Source organism: Tamandua tetradactyla, chromosome 8 (assembly GCF_023851605.1).
Source record: "Tamandua tetradactyla isolate mTamTet1 chromosome 8, mTamTet1.pri, whole genome shotgun sequence".
NCBI lineage: Eukaryota > Metazoa > Chordata > Mammalia > Pilosa > Myrmecophagidae > Tamandua > Tamandua tetradactyla.
In genome coordinates this window covers 77,707,199-77,721,389 of record NC_135334.1, presented here as the reverse complement: position 1 = coordinate 77,721,389, position 14,191 = coordinate 77,707,199, and the positions used below count along the sequence as shown (strand labels likewise).

Genomic DNA, 14,191 nt, shown 5'->3' with positions numbered 1-14,191 from the left:
AGAAGGTTGGACATAATCTTTATCACCTGGTCCTAGAAAATTGGAGAGGAACAGTTAAAATAGAAAATTTAAGATGATAATTCATAATGTCGATAAAGTATATATAATGTATATTTTAATATAAATATAATTAGTATAGATTAATGTCTTCTTATTTTTAATTCGTCAAGTCTTGACAGGGAAAAAAGATAACACAGCGATTCCACTACTTGATTCTGCTGATCAAATCACCATGCTGACACTCAATGACTCAGTCTTTATGCCTTCTGTCCTAACACTCACTGGGATTCCTGGCCTGGAGTCTGTGCAATGTTGGATTGGGATCCCATTCTGCATCATGTACCTCATTGCTATGATTGGGAATACCCTAATCTTAGCTATAATCAAATATGAGAACCGCCTCCATAAACCCATGTACATTTTCTTGGCCATGTTGGGGGCCACGGACATTGCACTTAGCACATGTATTCTTCCCAAAATGTTAGGCATCTTCTGGTTACATCTGCCACAGATTTATTTTGAAGCTTGCCTGCTGCAAATGTGGCTTATTCACTCATTCCAGGCAATTGAATCAGGTGTACTGCTAGCCATGGCCCTGGACCGCTATGTAGCCATCTGTGAACCTCTGAGACATGCCACCATCTTCTCTCAAAAACTTCTGACATATATTGGTGTTGGGGTGACACTCAGGGCTGCCATTCTCGTAGCACCATGTCTGCTGCTTATCAAATGCCGCCTTAAACTCTACCGAACTACAGTCATCTCCCATTCCTACTGTGAGCACATGGCCATTGTGAAGCTGGCTGCTGAAGATATCCAGGTAAATAAGATATATGGGCTTTTTGTTGCCTTCACTGTCCTAGGATTCGACATAATCTTTATCACCCTGTCTTATGTTCAAATCTTTATCACTGTCTTTCAACTTCCCCAGAAGGAGGCACGGTTCAAAGCCTTCAATACATGTATTGCCCACATTTGTGTCTTCCTACAGTTCTATCTCCTTGCATTCTTCTCTTTCTTCACACACAGGTTTGGTTCTCACATACCACCCTATGTTCACATTCTCTTGTCAAACCTCTACCTGTTAGTCCCACCTTTTCTCAACCCAATTGTCTATGGGATAAAGACCAGACAAATTCGTGCCCAGGTCCTGAAAATATTTTTCTCCAAAGAAACATCTGACCATTAGTGGGTCCTTTTGTAGAGGATTTTGTTGATTCTAAGTAACAGCCTGAATATCCTCAAACGTGACAATCTGAACAAACTCTTTAAACTAAATCTCAGGTGTTCGTAATCCAAGATTTTGAACACTTCATCAAATGTCTAATATTCTTGTTTTGCTACTCAGATATGTACGTAAGTTCTCTAATGCTGACATTTCAAGTTGTTTATGTTATTCCCCTGTTAATGGTCTCTCCCTTTCAATGTAGAAGTTCTTCTACAGACTCAATTAGACCAACTTAGAAAATAAATTCATGGGAAACAGCGCATGATTCAAGATGAGAGGACCAAGCCACACATTAATATTCTCAAACTTATAAATTACAGTTATAACTTTGACTATGTCCCACTTTTTAATAACTACTTTTGAAAGTATATTTTGGCAAATTAGAATAATGCATCTTTTCTATCTGTTTTCCTTTAAATAAAAATAATACAAAGTATATAATAAAAACAATATTAGCCATGCAATAACTATAAGAGAAAACCTATAGACTATAAACTTTGGAGACTTTGCACAAAAATAATGCAAAAATTTGAAAGATAAATGGCATAATGACATCCTATGTTCACATCTTCTTGTCAAACATTTACCTGTTAGTCCCATCTTTTCTCAACTCAATTGTCTATGAGATAAAGACCAGACAAATTCATGACTAGGTAGGTCCTAAAAATATTTTTCTTCAAAGAAACATCTGACCAGTAGTAGATCCTTTGTAGAGAATTTTGTTGATTCTAAGTCACAGCCTGCATACTAAGAGAAGCTATATTTTCCTCAAATGTGACCGTCTGAAAAAAAGTCTTCAAACTAAATCACAGGTGTTCATAATTCCAGAAAATTGACAACAGCTCATCAAATGTCTAAATATTCTTGTTTTGCTACCCAGATATGGACTTAACTGCTCTAATGCTGAGATTTCAAGTTACTTAAGCTATTCCTTTGTTAATGGCCTGTGCCTTCCAATGTAGAAGTTCCTCTGTAGCCTCAATTGGAACTACACAGAAAAGAAAATTGTGAGAAACAGCACATGATTAAAGATCAGAGGACCAAGTCACACATTAATATTCTCAAACTTATAAATCACTGTATAATTTTGGCTATGTCTCACACTTTAATAACTACATTTGAATCCACATCTTGGCAAATTTAGAATAATTCATCTTTTTAATCTACTTTCCTTTAAATATAAATAATAGAAAATATATAATGAAAACAATATTAGCCATGCAACAACTATAAGAGAAAATCTATAGACTATAAACATTGGAGACTTTGCACAAAAATAATGCAAAAAATATTGAAAGATAAAGGACATAATGGCAAATCTACTATTTAGGAAACATGAATGTTATTAGGAGTTGGGTAGGAAAAATTCTTCTATAATCACTCAAAAAAACCCCACAAATTTTTAAGTTTAATGTCAATAATTGAACACAAAGACAAACACGTTCTACTACATATAGAAATGAACTATCTTAGCACCAGAACTTTGTCCTGTTTACCCTAATTATCAACAGTAGATAGAACAACATCTATAACTTAGAACCACAGCTAAATTAATATTGAATGTTGAACAAATAAAACATTTCTTACTGCCAATTAATGGTTGTAAATCCGCAAATATGGAGGCTATTGAAATATGCAGACTCACTGAGGAAAATTCTGCATACTAGGATGTCTATTCCAATGTTATTGAGGTAGGCAGAGATGAAGACTTAAACTAATGATCGTGTATATGTGATATAAAGTATGAGCCAAACACAAACTGGCAGGTGAGAAACTGACACAAAGCAGGGACTTCAGATCTTTCTTCATATCTTGCTGTTCCCCTACCCATGCACCTTCAGCATCTCCCGGGTTGCTGCATTAAGTTTAAATATTCTTAAACAACTTTAGCTGCAGCACTACAATCCCTTTCTAGGGTGTCCTTGAAGGACAGTGGTGAGGGGAAATCCTCCCAGTGGGTAGAACTTCGAGCAGTGCACTTGGTTGTTCATTTTGCTTAGAAGGAAAACTGGCCAGAGGTGCATTTGTATACTGACTCATGGACTGTTGTTAATGGTTTAGCTGGATGGTCAGGGACTTGGAAAGACCATAATTGGAAAATTGGTGACAAAGAGGTCTGGGGAAGAAGTGTGTGAATAGACCTTCCTGATTGGGCTAAAAACATAAACATATTTGTGTCCCAGCTGAATGCACACCAGAAGGTGACTTCAGCAGAGGAAGGTTTTAATAATCAAGTGGATAAGATGACCCATTCTGTGGATGCCACTCAGCCTCCTTCCCCAGCTACTCCAGTCATTGCCCAATGGGCTCACGAACAAAGTGGTCATGGTGGTAGGGATGGAGGTTATGCATGGGCTCAGAAACATGGACTTCCACTCAGCAAGGCTGACTTGGCTACAGCCACTGCTGAGTGCCCAATCTGCCAGCAGCAGAGACCCACACTCAACCCCCAATATGGCACCATTCCCCGAGGTGACCAGCCAGCTACATGGTGGCAGATTGACTACACTGGACCACTCCCTTCATGGAAGGGGCAGCGATTTGTTCTAACTGGAATAGACACATATCTGGATATGGGTTTGCTTTCCCTGCATGCAATACTTCTGCCAAAACTACCATCCATGGGCTTACAGAATGCCTTATCCATCGTCATGGTATTCCACACAGTATTGGTTCTGATCAAGGAACACACTTCACAGCAAATGAAGTGTGGGAATGGGCACATGCTCATGGAATTCTCTGGTCTTACCATGTTCCCCATCATCCAGAAGCAGCTGGATTGATAGAATGGTGGAATGGCCTTTTGAAAACTCAATTATTGTGCCAACTAGGTGGCAATAACTTGAAAGGCTGGGGTAATGTTCTCCAGGAAGCTGTGTATGCTCTGAATCAGTATCTGCTGTATGGTGCTGTTTCTCCCATAGCCAGGATCCATGGGTCCAGGAACCAAGGGGTGGAAATGGGAGTGGTACCGCTCACTATTACCCCTAGTGATCCACTAGGAAAATTTTTGCTCCCTGTCCCTACGACCCTGAGCTCTGCTGGTCTACAGGTTTTTGTTCCAAAATGAGGAGTGTTTCCTCCAGGAGAAACAACAATGATTCCACTGAACTGGAAGTTAAGACTGCCACCTGGTCACTTTGGGTTACTTATGCCACTGGATCAACAGGCCAAGAAGGGGATTACATTACTGGCTGGGGTGACTGACTCTGACTATAAGGGGGAAATAGGACTGCAGCTACATAATGGAGGTAAAGAAGAGTTTTCTTGGAATATAGGAGATCCCTTAGGGTGTCTTTTAGTACTATCATGCCCTGTGATCAAAATAAATGGAAAACTGCAACAATGCAATCCAGGCAGGACTACCAATGGCTCTGAAACTTCAGGAATGAAGGTTTGGTTCACCCCATCAGGCAAAGAACCATGGCCAGCTGAAGTGCTTGCTGAAGATAAAGGGAAGATGGAATGGGTAGTGGAAGAAGGTAGTGATAAATATGAACTTCGACCATGTGATCAGTTACAGAAACGAGGACTGTCATGCTGTTTTGTTCACTTTATACTATTTAAGTTGTAAGATATCAAGTTTAAGAATGAAGGTTGCCCAAAGATTTTCATCCTATTCTGGAGAGATTTAATGTGTTTCCAGTTATATGCAAGACAGTTGAGTATTGTTAGGTAAAAGAAAAAAAAATGTGTGTTTTATTGTTTTTATTTGGAAATCGGATATGGTTTAAGGTGATATATATAGCTGCCAAGTTGACAAGGTGTGGACTGTCATAGTCAGGTTCATGTGTCAACTTGGCTAAGTTGTGGTACCTGTTTGTCTGGTTGGGCAAGTGCTGGGCTGTCTGTTGCAATGAGGACTTTCCTAGAATTAGATCATGATCACGTCAGCTGCATCCACAGCTGATTCCATTTGTAATCAGCCAAAGGGGAGTGTTTTCTGTAATGAGTGATGCTTAATCTAATCATGGGAAGCATTTTAAGGTGGATTCAGAAGAGACAGGTTCTATTCCTGCTTCGGCTGGTGAGCCTCTCCTGTGGAGTTCGTCCAGAACTTCCATCAGAGTCGCTGGCTTCACAGCTTGCCCTCCAGATTTTGGACTCTGTGGTCCCATGGTCACGTGAGGCACTTTTATAAATTATGTATTTGCATGTGTTCCTGTTGATTCTGTTTCTCTAGAGAACCCTGACTAATACACTCTATCTTCTGGCTTCATTAACTTGTGAGATATGCAAAGTTAAATATAAATCTAACAAAACTATCATAACATGAATGCCACTTTTTCTGTTTCTTTTTCAAAGCATCACCAGCATTGTTTTTTTCTTCATCCTGTAAATTATGTGGTTTCTTTTGCTTACTCATATTGTACAATTATCTTGTGTGGTTTTTTTTTTTCATTATTTGTGTTTATCACATATTTCCTGGGATGCAGTCTCAGGGATAGAGAATAATGGGCCAGGAGATTAATTATAGTATGTACCTGCAAGTATATCAGTAAAATGAAGGCAAAAAAGTTGATTGGGTCAAGAGAGTATATGAGGTTTATTTTATTCTCATTTTGTGGACTCAGATGATTCTCCAGAGTCTTCTGAAGCTTAGATGATACTCAAGGGTAGTCCTAAGATGGAGCAAGTGTGCTACGTTTTTATAACCTCAGATCAGCAATTCATTATAAATAGTCCTGTGTCTATAAAAGGTAAAGCTGTCCCAGAATATATATCTGAATCATTCGACACTCGTTCTAGAAGAGTCCAAATGTAGTCTACTTGACACCACCAGCTATCCTGTTTCTCTCCTTGAGGACTCATACCATTTCAGGAGTTTAGTAATCATCTCAGTTAATGACAGTTTGTTGCTTGCCTGCAAGTGGAGCTGGGTCAGGCTGCTAAATTGCAGTCCATGCTGTTAAAGACCCTTGCATTGCCTCCATCTTTGCCATGTTGGCTCTGCATTCAGGATCATATGTCCAAGCAATGCTGTGGTTGATAACAGCAGCTAGCTTACATCAAGGTTTCAAGTGATTTTGTCTCTACCATACCTTTTTTGTCCAGAGGATGCTCTCTGGTGAAAATTCATATACAATAAGAAAATATTCACACTTCTTTTCCACTGCCATATACACATCCATATGCATCTAACAACCTCCTTTTGATTAATTTTCCATTTTTTCACACCCATATTTTGTCTAACTAACCAAATATATGCCCTTGTTTTTAAAAGCCCTATATACTTTAACCTGGAAACACTTAATGTTTCATATGTAAAGGATGGCCAGGTATACTTACCAAAAGTTTTCTCTCAGAGAAGGTTTCCCTTTCCTATGGTTTTCCATGATGGTTTCTGCACAGCCACCACATATTTTAAGCTCTTGCCCACTCCCTAATCCAAATAAACAATCCATGAACTAATTTTAGTCATGCTTTCATGATGGATCTTCTATGTGGCCCTAAGTGTGAGAAGAAGCAGTAGTGCTGGTACCACATGATCAATGACATGGAAATCAGGACTGCCAACTCATGCAAATTGTCTGTGCTTTTTAAAGTTCTGCTGGCGCTTATACCTTAATAAGCCATGTCCATCTAATGCAAGAGTTTCTGAATTAGAGGTTACAAAAACTGCCAGACCCTAAGGGCAATTCTGCCCATGTGGTCAATTAGTGTTTCTGGTTAGGCTCTTCATCTATGCCAGGAATCAGTACCATGCCAGAACCTGTATATCAAAAGTGCTATAATTTTCCACTGCAGATCGTCAGTCATACTCCAGCAGCTAGGCTGTTGCATTATGATGTAGTATTTGGGGCATAACTTTTCCATCTTTTCCACCACTAATATCTCTGTCTAGTATTATATGACATGCCAGATCAACTGATTCAAGGAAAAAGGTATTTGCTTGGACCTGCTTAAAGTCCTTTTCTGATCTTGATCATATTAAAAACTTGGCAGCCTTTAGAATTACCCCTTATGTAAGTTAAAGAAGGATTCTTAGATGTGGAACAGGCTTTCCCTAAAACTCTTTCAGAACTAACAAAATTTCTCTTTTCTTCTTCATGGTGGAAGATGAAAAATGTATTAATTAGTTTCTCTAACTGGCATGAACTTTCACAGCCACTCCAGTAAATTCTTATTTAAAACATTTCTTGATTTAATTGTCACTTGTATTTTCATAGGTTTTCACCATCCACCCACATGAGCATATGTAACTTTTAATTTTTTAAATATTTTTGAGCACATGTATCTTAACAAGGCTCTAATATACTCCTAATTTCTTACTTATCCAGTCAGATTACCATGATGCTATTCATGCTACAGACTAATGTGATGGCTGTAGGATATCCATCTAGTTCATTTCTCTCTTGGGACCGAGGACAGAACAGGTGACAGATGTTCTGTCATTTGATAGTGTTGACAGTTTCACAAGTTAGATGTAACAGATGTGGAAAGATAGGCAGATAAATAATAGGATACTTAGGTATATAGATAGAGATGACAGATACAATTTTGAACTGTATATGAGTTTGATTGAGATAAGATAACTTTTTCTGCCTAAATATTTCAGTGTGTGTATTTCCTAAGGTGAAGGGCAATCTAGTCCACAACCACAGTATTGCAATCATTTTCAATAAATCAGAATTAGATTGTACTATAACCTAATTCACAGTCCAAATTCAAAATTAGAAAACTGTTTAAATTAGCACTTTTAAACTCCACTTTTCTTTGTCTAGAATTACATTAGGATCATGTGGTACATTTAACTATCATGTCTCTTTATACTCCTTTACTAAGTTACAGTTCTTCTGCTTTTCTCTTTCCTTATTGAATGTATTTTCCGGTATGTCCCTCATTAGGATTGCTTATGTTCCTCAATGATTAGATTGATGTAATTTTTTTGCTTTGAATTGAATAATAAGGTTCCTTTCTACATTCATCAAACCCAGTAGATTATGATACATGGTTATACTAATATTAGTGATGTGTTTTGTTTGTCTGTTGGGTTCATGGTCCAAGAATCCAACCCGAGTCTCCCACATGGAAGGCAGGAATTCTAACTACTGAACTACCTATGCACCCCAAATAAATATGCAGAGGCATTCATTATAAACTTTTTTTTTTTGCATGGGCAGGCAACAGGAATCAAACCCAGTTCTCCAGCATGGCTGGTGAGAATTCTGCCACTGAGCCACCGTTGCACCACCCCATTAGTGATGTTTTGATCACTTGGTAAATGGGCATCCATATTTCTTCACTGTAGACTTTTTTTCTGTGTAATTCATAATCTATGAAGCAATATTCTGAGACTATGTAAATACCCATTTCCTCATCATATTTTCACTCATTATTTTTGTCATTCTGTGGATGAATTTCAACATCTATCATTCTTTCTATATTTATTATTTGAAATTATATTAAAAGCAAGAGGTTTCCCCTCCATGCTTTATTTATTGTGTCTTTCATATGCATTTGGACTCATGGATCTGATTTGATTTGATGAGTTATATTTCCTTATGATCTTAATAATTTTGGTTTACAAATTGGCTTTAATTTGGCCAGAGACTGTCCTTTCCAGCTAGATCTTTAGTCCTTTAGGCAACTTTTCCATTATACTTTGAGTATATCCTAATTTTGTCTCAAAGAGCTCTCTATCTGTTTAGGTCTTGCCTAATTTATCTTAACAGTGTTTTGTAAATATTTGCCATATGGAATCCTTTTCTTTTCATTTTGTTGGGCAAATAAATTTTTCTTAAATGTTTTTTGTTTTTACACTCAATGGACACAAATTAGAAAAGATTGTGCAAGGGAAACAGAAATGTATTTCACAGAATTGGCAAATACAAATACCATGACAGAAAAATTTGTCACTCTGTGATAAGTGAACACTGTAAGGAAAACCACTTTTTATCTATCAGATATCAAAGGTTAAAATGTTTGATAATAAACAGTTCTTTATGGTAAGCATTCAAGCAAAAAAAAATTTAGTCTTTGTTGAAATTGATTCAAATATATGGAAATTAATTGATTTTGAAATTTTAAAAATCATTATTAAGAACATTGTATAAAATTCATTTCATTTTTCAAGGTGTTTTATGCTCAGGAATTTACCTCATAATTTTCCAAGTTCACATGTGTAAGAGTGTGGAGAGTCCTGCCATTTGTCATTCCATTGACCTACTTTGTTCTCTATTCCTTTTGTATCCTTCAGTTTAGAACTGGTCGGGATAATTTTAAAACTACAATGAGTTAATAATCTGCACTCATGAAAGGACATTTCATAATCTACTGATAAATGAAAATTGGTTAAATATTTTCACATTTTATTCCTATATGGGTCTTATCTCCCCACATGTCTTGCAGTGACCAGAAGAAATTCTTAGATATATTTCAAAACTTTACCAAGTAGATTTAGAACTGTAGTAGAGAGGCCAAATCATCCTGATGCCTGTTTATGGCTTACTAGCTATGAATGGTGTTTTCTTATGGATATTTGCAATCAACCTCCTGACCAATTCATTTATCAATAGATTATGAAATGTTCTTTTGTAAGTTCAGATTGTTCATTCATTGTAGTTTAAAAATTATTATTGATATTATTATGCTTTGAATTCCATCAATGAAAATTTTTTGGAAATGTGTACTCTTTTAGCATAAAAATATCCATAAGTCTCTCAAATTTTTCTTCATGGCCAGCAAAGCCTTAATTATTTACTGTTTGACCTTTTAAAGAAAAATATTGCTGACCCCTAACTTATAACAATAAGAAATTATGTCTCATATTATTTTAGTTTCATTCCAGAAGAAATTATATTATTGAAGCAAAACAACTTTTGTTAATCAAATTCTCTAACCATCATCTCTCGTATGTATTGATACTTAAAATGATCTCAAAATATGCCCCATGATAGTCTCTAGGTTTATAAAATGTTCATCCTGACATAGAAAAGTGGTAAGGTCCAGTCCAGAAAACCAGAAAAATTACCCACTCACTACATGGCATGAAGTTCAATATTTATTACATAGGGGGTAAATTTGGAAAATCAAATCATGGACATCGCACATGGGAATATTTTACATAATCTCTAATACAAGATGATCTCTGAGCTGAGTCTTAAGGAACAATCCATTAACCTCAGTTGCTCAGGTCATTGATGAAATAGACTAGACTTAAAAGCATGTTGTTAATATTTACTGAAAGAGTGTGCTGATACATGCCTAAATAAACACACACACACAACATTACCTTTCAAACAGAGAGATTGGTTGCATCAACAAATTTTACATTTCAGTATAAAGTCTAATATATTTTTCACAGCATTCAAGAGTATTCTTGATGTTTGTTTTTTCCTTGTCTCCCCAAATTTTAACCTCCATTCAAATCATTAGGAAAGAAGTGCATTTCCCATAAAACACATTGTCTATTTCTAATTTCCTCAATCATCCATCTCTAGCATGTGGCCATAAATGCCTTGGCCACTCATAAATTATTTTTCAAGACTCGCACTAAATGAAAACAATATTAACAGAACTAAAACACTTCTCCTGATGGCTTTCAACTACATTCCAGTGATTCATTTTCTTTTCTATTATCAGATCTGACTCATACTTTTACTCTGTCTCTTTCTCCCTTTTTCTCTTCTGAGAACTTAAGTTCGCAGGCCTTTGAAACATTACCATTTGATGAAACTACTTGTGTATGATTTTTATAGATATACATTTATAATACCGTAGGTCTTTGAAACCACTTGTGGAATTAGTGCAATGGGGAATTGATGCAGTTAGTGGAAAACCAGTTGACAGGTAAATTGAACAGCTGAATTCTCACATTCCTTGTACATGTAACTTTCTGAATGTCTCTGAAAATATATTTAAATTTTTAGAATTTATTGTTTCAACAGCCTGGCAAAGACTTTTGACTGAAGAACAGTCCAAATCCTTAGCTTTAATGACTAGAATGCTCCAAGAACAAAGCGAGGATACATTTTTTTCCTATAGCACCTGGAACTCCAGATGAATGAATCTTGGGTGTTTAAAATTCAATGTGAAATACACATAGTGAATGAGTCCTTCTGGAGATTTTAAGAGGAGAAAACTCGAACAGGGACATAAAAATATAGTATAGGGAAAGATATGTATTCGTTATTTTCTCTCTGCACATTTCTCACTTTCAGTACTCAGGGAGGATTCAAGACCTTATTGAGGGACAGCTATCATGGGATATGTTGAAAGCAAAACATGCAACTATGCTGGGAAATTTCAAGAAAAATTAAATCATAAATCCAAAACAACTCAGTTAATTTGATGTTTGTTTTATTTTGAAAGATTGATACTATTCACAAAGAAAGAAACATGAAGGCATTGATCAAGATGAATTTTACAAACACAACATTTTAATCACATGGACACGGATCTGCTTGGTCTTAATACCATAGACAAGTGGGTTGAGAAATGGAGGGAACAACAGATAAATGCTAGAAAAGAGGATATGGATGTAAGGGGGAATATGAGAGCCAAACCTATGTGTAAAGAAGGAGAAGAAGGCTAGGAGGTAGAATTGCAGGAAGACACAGATGTGAGCAATGCAGGTATTGAATGCCTTAAACCTAGCTTCTTTCTGGGGCAAATGAAAGACTGTAATAAATATCTGGATATAGGACAAAGTGATGAATATAAGGTCAAACCCTGCAACACTGAAGGCCACAAACAAGCCATAGATCTTGTTCACCTGGACATTTCCTGCAGCTAGTTTCACAATGGCCATATGCTCACAGTAAGAGTGGGAGATGACTGTCGTATGATAAAATTGGAGCCGACACTTTATCAGTACAAGACATGGGGCTACAAGAATGGCAGCCCTAAGTATAACTACAGCTCCTATTTGGGAAACCAGCTGGCAGGTGAAGATGGTGGCATGTCTCAGTGGATAACAGATGGCAACATAACGGTCCAGGGCCATAGCCACGAGGATGCCTGACTCTATTCCCTGAAATGTGTGTATAAGCCACATTTGCAGCAAACAGGTATCAAAATAGATCTCTGACATGTGAAACCAGAAGATTCCAAGAATCTTGGGCATTATGCTGCTACCAAGGGCAATATCTGTGGCACCAAGCATGGCTAGGAAGATGTACATGGGTTCATGGAGGCTGCGTTCAGATTTTATAATGAAGAGAAGAAAGGAATTTCCAACCATAGCAATGAGGTACATGGCACAGAATGGAATCCCAATCCAGCACTGTACAGACTCGAGGCCTGGGACCCCTACTAGTGTCAATACAGAAGGCATGAAGACTGTAAAGTTGGAAACGGGCATAATTCCCTTGGTGCACCTATGGCAGTAAAGGAAATTTTTTCATGAACTCTTATGCTTCTCTTCTCTTTCCTATTTCTATCCAAACCCAGAATATTGAGTCTTTCTGGTTTTGGTACAATTTATGATCATATCGTCTTTCTTACTCTTATTATTGTTGTGATAACAGAGATTCATGGAGAAACATCTTTGTTTTCAGTGAGGCATCCACAGTTACTATGTCATAATTAGATGATATATGCACTGCAGACAGACTGCCTTTAGTCCAGGAAATTCATCGTTAAGGAAACAACCTTCTTACCTCAGTGATAATTCCCTTCCAGACCTGTTGACCACAAAAAAAATAAAAAATAAATAAAAAAAAAAAAAATCAGAGTTGTTTATTTTGCCTTGACATTGCATTTTTAACAGAGTTTGGTATCTCTCTGTCACATATCCACCTTCCATCTTCCGTAGATGTAATCCATCATTCCCAAATGGCTTTAACTCAGCAACTCTCAATTTGTAATGTCAAAGCCCCAAACACTGACTATTTCATGCCCAAGAACATAAGATATTCATTTATATTTATATTTGTATGGATATCTATATCTATTTCTATCTACATCTATATGTCTATCTTTATCAGTGGTAAATTGGTACAAATGGCTGACGGTTGAATAGAATGTGAAACAGGAGTCTCTAGAAAAGAATATAACTCAAATACATATTTTGGCGAGTCTGGGACAATGTTCCATGCTATTTGTTAAATTTTAGTAAAATTGCATTTTGTTCTGTGTATAGTTCTCATGGCTGACATCCTTCAGCACACATCCTTTGTGTGCCTAAAATAGGAAGCATAATCAGCAAAATTCTGTAAATCACATTGAGGAATGAAAAGAGGAAAGCGACGTCTATCTGCCAAAGCAGTGCGCAGCATCAATCAAAGAGGCAAACAGAGTCATTTATGAAGACTTATATGCTATGGAAAAGCTGGGGAACAAAGCCAAAATAGAAGCCAGTTTCTTGGGTTGAAACTTCTGTGCTACCATTAGCCTAAGATATGGCCAAATTAGGTCCACTGAGTTTAACAAAATACAGATACTGTAGAAAGTTTGGATCATTTTGTGAACATGGGCATAAGCAACTTCAAGAACATACTTGGATAAAAGGAAAAGTTACTTAAAAGGAGTCAAGTACAGAAATAGATACAGGACAAATTCTGGAATATTAGAAGTGATTCAGAAGAGGGACACTGAGCAAATGAGGAAAATCAGTTTTAATGATGACAATTTTCATAAACCTTGGCTTCATAATTCTCTGTATTATAAAATGACTCACTTTTTCAAGTGATTTGAGTCATGAACATCTCAACTCATACATTAGAGGAATGTTTCAGACACTGAAGAATATACTTGGGTTATTTCAATTTTCCTTAGACTCCACATTAAAATTGCTTTCAAATCTTTTAGGTAAGCTTTTAAATAAGCTAACCACACATAGTGAATGTCATCAATGCACCAGTAATAAAGGAAGAAGCTTTGTTTTTTTGCTGCTAAATTTCAAGTGTAAGGATGAAATCAGCAATATGTTCTTATGTGAAGAAATGTTTATCCAGTAGTGTGCATTTAGGAGAATCACTAAACTAAGTACTCTGAATTACCCAAGCTTTCCCCATGATT

General features: G+C 36.7%; 2 protein-coding genes across 2 annotated transcripts; one reads left to right on the top strand and one right to left on the bottom strand.

Annotated features, from left to right (window-relative positions):
• The first annotated feature begins 232 nt into the window (after positions 1 to 232).
• On the top strand, positions 233 to 1,189 carry LOC143645180 (olfactory receptor 52A5-like). The gene has a single exon (XM_077114752.1). It carries the CDS (start codon positions 233 to 235, stop codon positions 1,187 to 1,189), a length of 957 nt encoding a protein of 318 aa, XP_076970867.1.
• Positions 1,190 to 11,594: 10,405 nt separating this feature from the next.
• On the bottom strand, positions 11,595 to 12,533 carry LOC143645179 (olfactory receptor 52A1). Its single transcript, XM_077114750.1, has one exon. It carries the CDS (start codon positions 12,531 to 12,533, stop codon positions 11,595 to 11,597), a length of 939 nt encoding a protein of 312 aa, XP_076970865.1.
• Between the last annotated feature and the right edge of the window lie 1,658 nt (positions 12,534 to 14,191).